Genomic DNA, 16,116 nt, shown 5'->3' with positions numbered 1-16,116 from the left:
TGCTATACTCCATTCCAAGCTGCAGAGCTGTTGCTTTCCTTTATGATCAGTATTGCCCCCGTAAATAGCGTGTATGTTTGATCAGTTAATGTTTAAGATACACCCATATTTTAATATGCAGTTACAATAAAACGTAATTAATAGTTTGCTGGTTACATAGAGAATTAAGATACCATGTTTAAATAATAGTTTGAATTTGTCATTTGTTTCAGACTGGTCGAGTTCTCTACACATGTTTCCAGTCGATTCAAGCGCAGAAAGGTTCTGAGTAAGTACAATCAAACATGTAATGTTCAGAAGCATAATATTTACTAAAGAATTTGTTTCTTAAAGTGAGCTGATGAAGGTTATTAATAAGAGGGAATGCCAGGTGAAGGAATGGAAACATTTGATATGTTCTTCCTTTCAGATCACAGTAACTCATTCTGGATCTAATGACTTGCTTTCTCTGCCAGGTATTGAATTCAGGTATGAAATAAGCAGAAGGTAGAGGAAGACTTGTTCTCAAATATATAAATTTGTTAGGGCTCTGCTTTAATCTTGGGGACTACACAAGCATTATAAGTCTCTTAAATTAATTTGATGGGCCAGAAAAACAGGAGAACTCTATTAATATTAAAAATAATTTTATTTCAGGTATGAACGAATTGAAATCCCTATTCATGTTGTACCACATGAAACTATTGGCAAAGTGTGCCTGGAATCTGCTGTGGAACTTCCAAAAATTCTTTGTCAGGAAGAGCAGGATGCTTATAGAAGAATTCACAGGCAAGTTTATAAATGAAATACGACATCTAGCTTAACACTACATATCTCCCTCTCTGTAATTTTGATGTATTCTGCTATGCATGCTGCTGAAACCACCACCCACTTCCTTTTGTTGATTCTTGTCCTGTCTATTCTGAAACATTTGTGGCCTACCTCCTTCATTCTCTGCTCAAAATAATTGAGTTCATGCAAAACACTGCTGCCCATATTGAAAAGTACAAACTGTCATTGATTCAGTACCATGGTACTTGCTGACTCTCTTCAGTATTTCTTCTTAAACCCATCACCCCTGCTGGGACTTAGGACACTGACAGCAGCTTGCCAGAGTCCTCTATCTTGGGGTTGTCTTTCAAGTTGTCACCAGGTGTAGCCCATCCTCTTGCCCAGGAATGAGGTCTTTGGAGTTTCTGTTGGTGTTTCTATAGCACTTGGATTTTATGGGATGGTGTTGCTAGCCCTATGCCCAACCCTCCTCCTTTCATAGCTAGGCTTGGAACCGTTCATGGTGGAGTTGCTCTTCAGTACACCAAGGTTTTAACATTTTCACCATTATTTTCCAGTCCTTTTATGGTTTTGCTCATATCTGTCTTTGTGTAATCCCCATCTATCCTGCAGAATTCTGAAATATCTTCATTAAACTGTAGGGCGTCTCCTAATGTAGTTGTTCCACCAGATGAGCAGACCTTCAATTGCCCAGACTTTAAATTCTGAACTTCTAATTTGAAATATCATTTCATTTCTCCTCTTTTCTCTGTTAAGATGTTAATCAGAACCCATCCATTTGGGAAAGATTTTGATCATTTGTCTTATTTTTATGACACCGCAACAATTTTTATATCCATGTTTTGAAATAAATTGGAGGTTTTTGACCACATAAATATATTTGTAATTATTTAACCTGTGTTTTCAATCTACTTTCATTTCTGGAGTTCTAGATTTATCTTTTTTACTATGTATGTTATTAATATGGAAAAAATATTGAAGTTAGTCCTATACAGCTGGAAGGGCTCCAATTTAAAACTATTACATGTCAGGAGTACTTTACATGCTGCTTCTGCCAGTCACTTAAAACACACACGCACAATAAACATACCATTTTGTGAGAAATATTCCAGTTTTAGCCTGATACAGCTGAGAATCACAACTGCTTCCAAGGTCTGTACAGTTAATAAAAGTATCTTAATGCAATTGAATAAGCTATTGCTGCTTAAAAACGACGGCAACATTCTATACTGCTAATTGTGGCAGTACTTCTCGCCAGATTCCACATAGGAAATTAGATGATCTAGGCAATGATATCAACATGCATAAAATAGCACACCCTGATATCTTCATCATCACTTGGGGGATTTTAACTAGACCAGCCTGAAAAAAAATTACTTAATAATTACTATCAGCAAGACACTTGTAGTACCAGAGGAAACAACACACTGGACCAACCATCAAGAATGCCTACCCTACTGGTACATGCCCTCACTTTGGAAAGTCTGATCACCTAGCTGTACTTCTACTCCCTGAGTATAGACAGAGACTGAAAACTGCTGCACCAGTAGTGAGGACCAAGAAGGTATGGACAAGGAAACACAGGATTGCTTACAAGACTGCTTTGAATCGGTGGACTGAACTATATTCAAGGATTCATCTTCAAATCTGACTTCATTAAAGCCTCTGTGGATGAGTATGTACCTGTAAAAACTTGTTGTACATTCTCAAGCCAAAAGCCGTGGATGAACCAATATCTGTGGCATTTAAGTCTGTGATCCAGGTCTGTACAAGAAAACCAGATATGACTTGTGGAGGGTTATTTCAAGGGCAAAGAGACAATTCTGAGTGAAGTTGGAGGTGACATTGGATGCACATCAACTCTGGCAAGGTTTGCAAGACATTACTTCCTACAAAGCGAAACCCAATAGCACAAATGGCAGCAATGATTCACTACCAGATGAATACAATGCTTTTTATGCCTGCTTTGAAAGGGATAATATAACTACAGCTATGAAGATCCCTGCTGCACTCGGTGACCCTGTGATCTCTGTCTCAGGGACTGGTATTAGGCTGTCTTTAAGGAAAGTGAACCCTCACAAGGCGGCAGGCCCCGATGGAGTACCTGGTCAGGCTCTGAACACTTGGGCCAAGCAAGGCCTGGAGTATTCAAGAACGTTTTCAACTTCTCACTTACTATGGTTAGAAGTTCCCACCTATTTCAAAAAGGCAACAATTATACCAGTGCCTAAGAAGAATAATGTGAGCTGCCTTAATGACTATCACCCAGTAGCACTCACGTCTACGGTGATGAAATGCTTTGAGAGGTTGGTCATAGCTAGACTCAACTCCTGTCTCAGCAAGGACCTGGACCCACTGTAATTTGCCTATCACCTCAATATGTTTACAGTAGATGTAATCTCAATGCCTCTTCACATGGCCTGAGATCATCCTATGTCAGGATGCTGTTCGTTGACTATAGCTCAGCATTTAATACCATCATTCCCACAATCGTGATTGATAAGTTACAGAACCTGGAGCTCTATACCCCCTCTGAATTGGATCTTTGACCTCCTAACCAGAAGAACACAATCTGTGCAGATTGGTGATATCTCCTCCTCAATGGCAATCAACACCTGCCACACCTTAGCCCAATGCTCTACTGTCGACACCCATGACTATGTGGCTAGACATAGCTCAAACACCATCTATAAATTTGCTGATGATACAACCTAGAATCTCAGATGGAGATGAGAGGGCCAACAGGAGCAAGATAGAGCTGATTGTGAACTTCAGGAAGAGTAAGACAAGGAAAGATGAACCAATCCTCATAAACAGATGAGAAGTGGAAAGAGTGAACAATTACAAGTTCCTGGGTGTCAGGATCTCTGAGGATTTAACCTGGTTCCAACATTTCAATCCAGCTATTAAGAAGGCAAGATAGTGACTATATTTCATAAGGAGTTTGAAGAGATTTGGCTTGTCAACTAAAACATTTTGAAAACTTCTAATAGATGTACTGTGGGGAGTATTCTGACAGGAGCATCACTGTCTGGTACGGTCGGTGGATGGGGTGGGTCTCTTCTCATTATTACTGTCAGGAAGGAAGTACAGAAGCCTGAAGGTGCACAGTCAGCGATTCAGGAACAGCCTCTTTCCCTCTGCCATACAATTCCTAAATGGACATTGAACCCATGAAGACTACCTTACTTTCTTTTTTTATATATTCTGTTTACCGTAATTGCTTTATTTATTTATTCGTTCATTCATTCCCTTCTATATTATCATTTTGCATTGAACTGCTGCTGCTAAGTTAACAAATTTCACAGCACATGCCAGAGATAATAAACACGTACAAAAGCTGGATGAACTCAGCAGGTCGGGCAGCATCAGTTGAATGTTTCGGGCCGAGATCCTTCATCAGGACTGAAGAAGGAGGGGGCAGGGGCCCTATAAAGAAGGTGAGGGGAGGGGAAAGGTGGAGGTGAAAAACCAATCAGAGGAAAGATCAAGGGGTGGGGGAGGGGAAGCAAGGAGGGGATAGGCAGGAGAGGTGAAGAAGGAATGTAAGGGTACTATGGGTAGTAGAAGAAGCCAGAGTCATGAGAGAGGTGATAGGCAGCTAGAAGAGGAGACAGAGTGAAAGTGTGATAGGGGAAGGGAGAGGGAGGGAATTACTGGAAGTTGGAGAATTCGATGTTCATACCAAGGGGCTGGAGACTACCCTGACGGTATATGAGGTGTTGCTCCTCCAACTTGAGTTTGGCCTCATCATGGCAGTAGAGGAGGTCATGTATGGACATATCTGAATAGGAATGTGAAGGAGAGTTGAAGTGGGTGGCAACTGGGAGATCCTGTCTGCTTTGGTGGATGGAGCAGAGGTGCTCGACGAAGTGGTTCCATCCTGACGAAGGGTCTCAGCCCGAAACGTTGACTGCTCATTTCAACGGATGCTGCCTGACCTGCTGAGTTCATCCAGCTTTTGTATGTGTTGATATGACTGCAGCATCTGCAGTGTACTTTGTGTTTACCGGTGATAATAAACCTGATTCTAAGATCACATTAAGTTTTCAGGTTTATGCTTACAAAATCATGGTTCCAAGCTGAAAAGAGAAGGATTGTCCAGAAAAATGGCTGCAAATGCCACAAAGTTTACATTTAGTTTATTGATATTAATCATAATTTGGGTGTTTTGGTAGCTGTTTGTAATGAGGACCGCCTTTTGTTGTATGTTTATTAATTTAAGCCACTGTTTTGTGGTCAGTATATTCAATACAAAGTTCTCTATAGAGCTGTAATTTTATTAATTTTTTTCAGTTTGACACATCTGGACCCAATTACCAAGATTCACAATGGATCAGGTAGGTAATGACTTGATGTGTATGCAGAGGTTGAGGGGGGTTGTTGGGGGTGAGAATTTCACATTGAGCGGTAAAATGGAAGAGTACTCTAGTGATTGTGTCATTAATTGTGGTGATTGCTGAGTATATAGACAGTGGAACAGTGCAGCACAGTATCAAACCCTTCAGCCCACATTGATTGTATCAAGCATAACGCCAATGTAATACCATCTGCCCTCAAATAGTCCATATCTTCCTACAGTGGAATGCAAAAGTTTGGGCACCCCTGGTGAAAATTTCTGTTACTGTGAATAGTTAAGTGAGTAGAAGATGAACTGATCTCCAAAAGTCATAAAGTTAAAGATGAAACATTCTTTTCAACATTTTAAGCAATATTAATGTATTATTTTTGTTTTGTACAATTTTATAGTGAAAACAAGGAAAGGAGCACAATGCAAAAGTTTGGGCACCCCAAGAGATTTGAGCTCTCAGATAACTTTTACCAAATTCTCAGATCTTAATTAGTTTGTTAGGGCTATGGCTTGTTCACAGTCATCGTTAGGAAAGGGCAGGTGATGCAAATTTCAAAGCTTTATAAATACCCTGACCTCTCAAACCTTGTCCCAACAATCAGCAGCAATGGGCTCCTCTAAGCAACTGACTAGCACTCTGAAAATTAAAATAAATGATGCCCACAAAGCAGAAGAAGGCTATAAGAAGATAGCAAAGCATTTTCAGGTAGCCGGTTTCCTCAGTTTGTAATGTAATTAAGAAATGGCAGTTAACAGGAATGGTGGAGGTCAAGTCGAGGTCTGGAAGATCAATAAAACTTTCCGAGAGAACTGCTCGTAGGATTGCTAGAAAGGCAAATCAAAAGCCCTGTTTGCAAAAGACCTTCAGGAAGATTTAGCAGACTCTGGAGTGGTGGTGCACTGTTCGACTGTGCAGCAACACCTGCACAAATATGACCTTCATGGAAGAGTCAGCAGGAGAAAATCTTCCCTACATCGTCACCACAAAATTCAGCGTCAGAAGTTTGCAAAGGGACATCTAAACAAGTTCCTGATGAATTTTGGAAACAGGTCCTGTGGACTGATGAAGTTAAAATAGAACCTTTTGGCCGCAATGAGCAAAAGTATGTTTGGAGTAAAAAGGGTGCAGGATTTCATGAAAAGAACACCCCTCCAACTGTTAAGCACGGGGGTGGATCGATCATGCTTTGGGCTTGTGTTTCAGCCAGTGGCACGGGGAACATTTATTTCACTGGTAGAGGGAAGAATTAATTCAATTAAATATCAGCAAATTCTGAAAGCAAACATCATACCATCTGTAAAAAAGCTGAAGATGAAAAGAGGATGGCTTCTACAACAGGATAATGATCCTAAACACACCTCAAAATCCACAATGCTGTTTTAATGTTCCTCATTGGGACTTGGGGTTTTTAATTTGTAAAATGTTTTGAAAAACTAATAAAAAAATTTTTAAAAATCCACAATGGACTACCTCAAGAGGCACAAGCTGAAGGTTTTGCCATGGCCCTCACAGTCCCCTGACCTCAACATCATTGAAAATCCATGGACAGACCTCAAAAGAGCAGTGCATGCAAGACAGCCCAAGAATCTCGCAGAACTAGAAGCCCTTTGCAAGGAAGAATGGGCGAAAATCCCCCAAACAAGAATTGAAAGACTCTTAGCTGGCTACAGAAAGTGTTTACAAGCTGTGATACTTGCCAAAGGGGGTGTTACGGTACTAAGTACTGACCATGCAGGGTGCCTAAACCTTTGCTTCAGGCTGTTTTCCTTTTTTGTTATTTTGAAACTGTAAAAGATGGAAATAAAAAAAGTAATCTTGCTTAAAATATTAAAGAAATCTGTCATCTTTAACTTTATGCCTTTTGGAAATCAGGTCATCTTTTACTTTTTTAGCTATTCACAGTAACGTAAATTTTGACCAGGAGTGCCCAAACTTTTGCATGCCACTGTATATCCTGCCTATTCATTAGTCTGCATAAATGCCTTTTAAATGTTGCTATTATATTTGTTTCTACTGACTCTCCTGGTAGCTCATTCTAGGCACCTAGCATTCTCTATGTAAAATAATCTGACCTTGTTTTCTACTTTAAATGTCCCCCCTCTCACTTTAAACTTGTACCCTCTGGTATTTGATATTTCCACCCTGGGAAAAGTACTTAACTCTGCCTTTCTTAATTTGATAAACTTTATCAGGTTACCTCTGGTACTCTACAGAAAACAACTGAAGTTAGTCGAAACTTTCCTTATAGCTAATATACTACAATCCAGGCATTATCGTATTTCAAACTTCTCTATCCTCTCCAAAGCCTTCACACCCTTCCTGTGGTGTGGTGACCAGAACTAAAGTTTTATACATTTAAAGTGTGTACATAGAGAGAGAGTGGGAGAGACACTGTCAAAGTGAATTTATTTTCAAAGTGTGCATATTGCTTGGTGATGAAACATATCGGCTACTGCCTGAGAGGTGACTTGGATCCATTCCAATTTGCCTACCGGAGAAACATGTCCATTGCAGATACCATCTCATTGGCTCTTTACTCAACCCTGGAATATCTGTACAGCAAAGTTGCATACTTCAGAATGCTCTTTATCAATTACAGCTCTACATTTCATACCATCATCCCCTCAAAACTAATCAATAAGCTCCAAGATATTGGCCTCAATAATGTCTTGTGTAATTGGATCCTGGATTTCCACACTTGTCGGCCCCAGTCTGTTCATATTGGCAACAACATCTCCTCCACGATCTCCATCAGTACAGGTACACCACAGGGCTGTGTGCTCAGCCCCCTGCTCTACTTACTTCACACTTATGACTGTGTAGCTAAGCACAGCTCCATACCATATTTAAGTTTGCTGATGATACCACTTGTGGGCTGAATCAAAGATGGTGCTGAATCAGCATACAGGAGGGAGACTGAAAATCTGGCTGAGTGGTATCATTAGAACAACCTCTCACTCAATGTCACCAAGGAACTGATTGTAGACTTCAGGAGAGGGAACAGAGGTCATTGAGCCAGTCATCATTGGAGAATCAGAGGTGGAGAGGGTTAATTCCTGGGTGTTACTATTTCAGAACACCTGTCCTGGACACAACTCATAATTGCAATTGTGAAGAAAGCACAGCAGCACCTCTACTTAGGAGTCTGTAGTGATTCGGCATGACATCTAAAACTTTGATGAACTTCTATAGATGTGTAGTGGAAAGTGTATTGACTGGCTGCATCACTGCCTGGTATAGAAACACCAATGCCTTTGAATGGAAAATCCTACAAAAGGTAGTGGAGTAGGCCCAGTACATCACAAGTAAAACCCTCCCAACCATTGAACACATCTACATGAAATGCTGTTGTAGGAAACCAGCATCTCATCAGAGTTGTTCAGCACCCAGGTCATGCTCTTTTCATGCTGCCATCAGGTAGAAGGTACAAGAGCCTCAAGACTAGCACTGCCAGGTTCAAGAACAGTTTCTACCCTTGAACCATCAGGCTCTTGAACAAAAGGGCATAACTCCACTCATTTGTCCATCCATTGAGATGTTGCCATAACTAATGATCTCACTTTAAGGACACTTATTATGTTATCTCATGTTCTCGTTATTTATTTGTAATTGCATTTGCTCAATTTGTTGTCTTCTGCACTCAAGCTGATCTTTCATTGATCCTCTTATAGTTACTATTCTATAGATTTGCTGAATATGCCTGTAGGAAAATGAATCTCAGGGTTGTATGTGGTGACGTATGTGTACTTTGATAATAACATTTACTTTGAACTTCTCTCAAGAGTTTCATAGAGGAACATTTTTCCCCTTTCTCTTAGATCAGAGAGGTATTGTGGGGAAGGTGATTAATCAAGTGTATGAATCTCTTATCAAAAAGACAAATAGACAAAATACAGACACATGACAGAGGATGTAGTTGTTAAGTGTGTAACGTAGTGGTGGTAGTGTATTATGGACTCCTTCAGTAAATTGAGTTATTGAATTGTATCTGCAAAGTGTGCAAAACCATGTCCAGGTGCAGCTTGGGATATTACAGTCATAAATGAGTTAAAATTAAATGGAGGAAGCTTTGACAAAGTTGTCTGATTTCTAGTGAAATTTATGTTTTGCCTGTAATGGAATGTGACTATCTATGCGGTTACATCACAATCCATAGGTATTGTGAACCATGTTACAGATGATGGGACTAGTATGACAATAGTTGAAGTATGCTAGCAATTTCAAATTGCAAATTCTGTGAAAATTGCTAATGTTCTTTGCTAACTAAAGCAAGCAAATACTTGAAGTACTTAGCAGATGCGATAGCATATGCAGAGAGAAATGGAATTAATATTTCAAACATTAATGAAATAAGTCATTAACTTGAAGCATTACCTCAGTTTCTCTCTTCAGCAGTGCTGTTTGATCAGCTGAATCTCTAGAATTTCTGTTATTTCAAATTCCAGTTCAATATTACATATTGAGTCCATATTTGTTCATGTTATAGAGTATACTTTCTTTTCTATTGGTTAACTTATTATCTCAGTGCAGCTAGTGATGTAACCTGAAATGGTTACTAATTTTAAAAGGAATGGATTATGGAATGATGAAGTGTCTGCCCTTCAACGTAAGGAGAAATACTTTATTTTTGAAGGAAGGCATCAATTGTGAGTTCTGAGGGGAAGAAAGGGAAATCCCTTGTTTAGGTAGATTCAAAAATTCAAATAATGTCATCCATGTGGATACCAACCCTCTAAACATGCATATATTAACAGCTGGAGAAGGGATGGAATCATTATTTGGAAGGATTATGTATGATCTCTATCCTGACATATTTGAAGGCTGTGAAGTGTTTAAGAAGTTGAGCCAAGAGAAGCAAAGAGATGGATGAGATAGAAACAGAAGTAAATGATGTTCCGTATACTAACTGAAGTAGATGCTGTTGTGAAGGATTAAATTGGAATGTGATGAGGTGTAAAGTCTGAATTTGCAGCTAGCCTGCTGTATATGAAATATGATTTCTAAACACAAGCAATTGATGCAATAAATAATTTCGTGTTAATTTTACATGGGTTATGTTAGTGTAAAATATAAAAATTGTAGTCAAATCCTCTAAGGGGATTGGGCAAGTTACTCGGCTTTGCTACTCTTAGCTGTTATAAAGGCTGTGAGACTTCAGAGACAGAAACTTAAGCGCCCAGAAACAGACAGGTTATTAGTACATTCTTGAATCAATAAAGTACATGAAGAAAATCTAATACTCAGAAACAATTTGTATTCTGCAATGATCTTATAGAGATATTAGATTAAACGTGATTAAAAATGATTGATTATGAGGCATCATTTTGAATAAACATTGTGGCTCTGATGTAGATTTCCCTGGATATGAAATTAATTACTGAGCTGTTATAATTCTGTTTTTAATTGGGTCAGACTAGATTATGTATTTGGTGTACTTTATTCCAGACTTTCACATGCAGTATCAAGTTGTTCTGAATGAGTAATACATCTCCTAGGATTCAACTTTCATGCTTTAGATACCAAATTGTACACTTCTTGGAGTAACAGTTCTTTGATTTGAGTTTTTTTTTTATTTAAGTTCCCTATTTTTAAATATGCTGATTGTGGTTTTATTTTCCTCAGTTTTCACAAAGAATCTGTGCAGCCAGATGTCATCCATTAGTGGTCCTCTGCTACAGTGGCTGGAGGATCGTTTAGATCAGAACAAACAGCACATCCAGGAACTTCAGCGGGAAAAAGAACAGCTCCTCCAGGAATTAGCAGCCCTAAAATGAAAGACATTGTCAGAGCTCAGGAAAGTGAAAGCAGATTCATCAATTTCTGATGAGAAAGAATGCCCTTTGATTGCAATAAAACTGTGTAGCAGAGCTTTTATGTCATGTTTAAGTCCTACTCAATTTATTATCTTAAATTAAGCCTGTCCATCAAATGGAAGGAAGCACATATTGGCTTTGGTTGGCTTTTCCACCAAAAGCGGATTTGTTCCAGTTATTGCTGGATCTAAGCATTGACACTTAAAGAGACCAGCACTGGAATTAATAGCTCTATTTATATCAAGTTATTGCTTGGATTAGTTTACTGACAATATTAAGTAATTATTTGTTCAATTAAACAATGTGATAACAGAAGTTGTTTAATTAATGTTACTTTTCAAGACCAGGGAATTTGTTGAGTACTTGATAAATTGTCAACAAAAGAAATGCGTACTTGTGTTTTTATTTGCAGTTGCTTAATAAAAATTGAAATTTAAGGCATCCACTAGATGCAATGATTTATATCAGTATATAAATTAACAGATTAGAAAATTCAAAACTATATGAATACTGTGGAGCACATCTTCCAAAGATACAGAAGGTCATAAGACATCAGTAGTATCTTAATACATGAGTCTGTTTATTTTTCATCCTGTGAATGAATTTGGTAAATAATCAGGACAAAAGTCTGTGTGAACAATTTTGTTTCCAACATCAGTAATACTTGCCATTTGCAATAGAGCGTTGGCATATCACTTAGGTGCATTATATTGATTCATTTCACTACTTTGGAACATTTTTGTAATACTCGATTATTAACAGCCAAATAGGATATTGTGGACTACGGGAGAAATGGAGACAGGCTAACCCTTATAGATATCAATGGATCTGGGGTTGAGAGGATGAACAGCTTTAAGTTCCCCAGCATACACATCACTGAGGATCTCACATGGTCTGTACATACCGGCTGTGTGGTGAAAAAGGCACATTAGCGCCTCTTTCACCTCAGACAGTTGAAGAAGTTTGGTATGGCCCCCCAGATTCTAAGAACTTTCTATAGGGGCATGATTTAGAGCATCCTGACTGGCTGCATCACTGCCTGGTATGGGAACTGTACTTTCCTCAATCGCAAGACTTTGCAGAGAGTGGTGCGGGCAGCCCAGTATTCAGGACAGTTACAAAGAAAGGTGTGTAAAAGGGCCTAAAGAATCACTGGGAACCTAAGCCACCCCAACCACAAACCGTTCCAACTGCTACCTTCCAGGAAGTGGTACTGCAGCATAAAAACCGTGACCAACAAGCTCCGGGATAGCTTTTTCCACCAGGCTATCAGACTGCTTAATTCATGCTGACACAACTGTATTTCTGTGTTATCTTGACTATCTTGTTGTTCATTATATTTATTATAAATTACTATAATTGCGCATTGCACATTTGAACAGAGATGTAACGTAAAGATTTTTACTCATGTATATGAAGGATATAAGTAATAAAGTCAATTAAACTCAAAAGGAACTATAGAACCTGTAGGGAAGTGATAGGAAATTCATACTAGTGATATTTAAAGCAAACTAGTAGACCTATTTAATTGCAATAAAGCTAAATGAGTGGTTTAATAGAATGTAGCTGACAATCATAGTTCATACTCTGTTATCTGTTCTAGTGCTTAACCTTGAGTGTACCTTTCAGTTTCTTCATTTACAGATTAGTTGAATTACCTTTTTCAGTCAACTTTGTTTATTGTTCTCAATGTATTAGTTTTTGATATGCATCTAATGAACTGTTTGAAACTGTGCAATCCACAAACTAGTTAAAAATGTAATGTAGTCCATATAGGGTTAAGTAGCAATTTCTCCGTATAGTTCAAGCATTTCCTAACCATGACTTGTGGAGCACTGCATGCCTAATTGCAGTTTTCAAGTTAGTTGCGACTCACACAATGCTTTCATATTGCATCCATTTGATTTGAAGGTTGCTAACCGCACATCTGTGACTTAGAACATACCAATTTCTTCAGATATACCAAAAGAGTCTTGTAGCTTTAAATCCATATTTTATTATAGATGTTAAGTTATTGATATTTAAATTTAAAATATTCATTGTTTTTAAAACTAAACAATATTAAGAATAAGCCCACTTTCTATCCCTTAAGTATTTTGTATATAGAATAATGCAACATAGTACAGACCCTTCGCCCCAAATGTTTATATAAAAATATATTTATTTCTATTTAGAGATGCAGTGCGGAACAGGTCTTTCTAGCCCAGTGAACCACTTCACCCAGCAATCCACCTATTTAACCCTCCCTAATCACAGGACAATTTACAATATTCTATTATACGAACCAGTTCTTCGGAATGTAGGAGGACGAGAAGGACATATGAACTCCTTACAAATGATGTCGGAGTTGAACTCCGAGCCCTGTAGCTCTTGAGCTGTATAGCTTTGTGCTAACGGCTAAGCTGCCATGGAACCCTAAACTTACCTAATTAACCTAACTGTCCCCTTCTACACAATCTATTATGTTTATAATCTTGAAAATACATCCATTTAAGGTATATCAAAATATAATTTGATGATAATTACTTGCCTTAATTATTACTTTTTAAAAGTTGTCCATAACTCATTCTATGAGCAATAGCACTGAATTTGAATTTTAAGAAACTTGAGCGTACACCTCGTTCATTTCACCAAATATATTGTATCTCATATACTAAATTAATGATTTGTAGTGAATAGAAAATCCAGGACTAGAAAATAGCAAAGCCAAAATGTCTTTTTAATTGACTTTTCCACAGCATTAAGCCTGGCTTGATTTCCAGCCTTGATAGCCATTTTATTTTAAAACTGAACATCAATTAGATTTTACATCTGTAGTGGAAATGTTAGCAGATCAATTGTAAAATGTTTAAGTAGTAAATTATTATAGTTGTAAACACAACAAACACTTAAGTAAATGAAGTGTGCTATTAATTCAGAAATCTTTCATCTATTTATATTTTTGTGCCTCAATTGCACCTTAATTGTAATCATAATGACAAGAAGCAGAAGATATATTTTTGAGATATTTAAATATTTTCCAACTTTTTCATGTTTGATAAAACTGGTCTTTGATTTCATCTGTGTTCCCTAAATTTGAATTACTGAGCAAGCTTAAAAAAAGGCATTAGTGTTATTCTTTCTGTATGCTCTCTGGACAGTATTTAAGGAATGTTTCACTATTGTGCAATTATTCTGTGCAATGTGTCTCTTGAATATATTTTATCTTCTATGTTAACATTTTGGAATATAAGAGTCATGACGCTACAGGAATGATACTATAACTGATAATAATGACTTGTGTATCCGGATATATCAAGATGATCTTTCTTCAACTGTTCTACTTTGTCCTATCAATTATAATGATATAAAGTGAATAAAGATTTGAAAAATAAAAATCAAAAATCTATCAAGACAATAAAAAGTAACTTCATGTTGTAGAAAAATAATTAATGAACTTTACATTGTACAATGGTTTTGTCCTCTTTGCATGTATTTAATTAATTCATTGTTACAAAGCTTGTGTGTAATTAGAGAAAAAGAGGAAGATTATTATTTACTATTTTCCAGATTATTTCACAGTCAATTGGTTTTAAAGTACAAATACAATACAGTTAAATCTGCCGGCATATTAGGACATAGTGGCATTGCAGAAACTGTAAATGTATGATCAAAACAATTCTCTTGGTACTATTAGTTGAGGGAGGAAGGTAAATTGGATAGTACATTGTTTTCTACCGAAGAATTAATTCTGAGTGTGCAGCCATTCAGTTGTCTTTTTTGCTATTTTCTAGTTTTGGAAATAATCATCTCAAGTCATTCAATGAAGTGCCTTTGAAGTTAAGAACCATTTTAGTAAAGGTACGAAAACAAAGTCAATTCATGCATAGCAGTGATTTGTGCACTAAGATGAGTCAGCCTAGATTACACAACTTGGTCAAGAATCCTGAACCTACTGACTTAAGATGAGAGTACTTACTGTCATTAAACAATTGCTCTGTGATTGAATTCTAGAGTACTATTCTTTATATACCACATGAAATTTTCAATTTTCCTTTTGGGTTCGCAGGTATTGATGAGCTGTTATATCAATATACACAGCTGCATCCAGTGCTGTGCAATGCCTAGCTAAGTAGTATTACTGGAGTTTCTGTCTATATGTAACCCAAAATTTTTGCAAGTACATGTGCTGTATGGACCATTTATACAGAAGAAGGTCTTCATAGTTCTTGAAATGCTTGCTGTAATATTGCCCGAACTTTACCTCTATAAACCTGAATCCCTACAAGAATTTAATACAGCTTTTCCCCAAACTCCATCTCCCCTTGAACATGTATGCATTGTATGATCCACACCATCAACCACAGTCACCAATCTGCATATTGTCCTCACATTGCCAGCACAATTTCAGGAGCCAACCTTTACCCTGACCAATCTATCAACTTTCTGGCCCTTCTATGGATTCTGAATAAACCTCTGCCCTTCTCAACTATTCCTTTCTGATTCTAAATTCACATTTCCCAAATACTCAATCAACCACCTTACTCAACCAACTTCTTCTCCTAAACCAATGAACCTCTCTTCCCTCTTTAAGTAACCTGACCAAAGCTTACCAAATTCCCTTTACAAGCTCCAACAGTGATGTATGCCAGGAAATACTGTACCTCTGGTCTACGAAATTTAATAGAAGTCAATATTTTCAACAGAATTTATCAGTAGCTTATTGTTCTCTGCTGAATGTGTTTAAACAGGCACTTTTCAATTTCCATCAGGGTTGTACTAATCACCTAGCAGAATTCTGGTAGAAAATCATTCAAGATTTCTATAATAACATTGTAAGTGGACTGACTCATTTTAAGCAAAAGAAAAACTAATGGATGCTCACTGGGTCAGGTAGCTTTTGTAAGATAAAGGAATGGTCAATGTTTCAGGTTGACACCTTGCATAAAGACTGGAAGCCACTTGTGTCTTTTGATTGCCTTGATTGCTGCTCTTTGGTCCCTTCTCTGATCAAAACTAAATCCTCATTTGCATTTTACCATACACTGACTGAACTTCAAGCAGGGTATAAATGTGCATTCTTGGAGACAGGAATGAGGTGAAGCAAAAAACGAGCTGTTGGAGGAACTTGACAGATCAGGCAGTATCTGTAGAGAGAAATTATCTGTTAACATTTCAGGTCGACACTTCAACTGAACTGA

The 16,116-nt window shown here is 37.7% G+C and overlaps 1 protein-coding gene across 2 annotated transcripts in view; it reads left to right on the top strand.

Annotated features, from left to right (window-relative positions):
- Positions 1 to 11,377, top strand: part of brcc3 (BRCA1/BRCA2-containing complex, subunit 3) — a 29,478-nt gene extending 18,101 nt beyond the window's left edge. For both annotated transcript variants that reach the window (XM_059977237.1, XM_059977236.1), the window contains exons 5-8: positions 213 to 268; positions 637 to 768; positions 5,068 to 5,111; positions 10,746 to 11,377. In XM_059977237.1, coding sequence (XP_059833220.1) covers positions 213 to 268; positions 637 to 768; positions 5,068 to 5,111; positions 10,746 to 10,897 — 384 coding nt within the window. In that variant the 3' untranslated portion in view covers positions 10,898 to 11,377. The remainder of the gene's footprint in view (positions 1 to 212; positions 269 to 636; positions 769 to 5,067; positions 5,112 to 10,745) is intronic.
- The last annotated feature ends 4,739 nt before the right edge of the window (positions 11,378 to 16,116 follow it).

This window comes from Hypanus sabinus, chromosome 8 (assembly GCF_030144855.1).
Source record: "Hypanus sabinus isolate sHypSab1 chromosome 8, sHypSab1.hap1, whole genome shotgun sequence".
NCBI classification, from domain to species: domain Eukaryota; kingdom Metazoa; phylum Chordata; class Chondrichthyes; order Myliobatiformes; family Dasyatidae; genus Hypanus; species Hypanus sabinus.
Note: the sequence above shows the minus strand (reverse complement) of the source record. Positions and strands in the feature narration are given on the sequence as shown.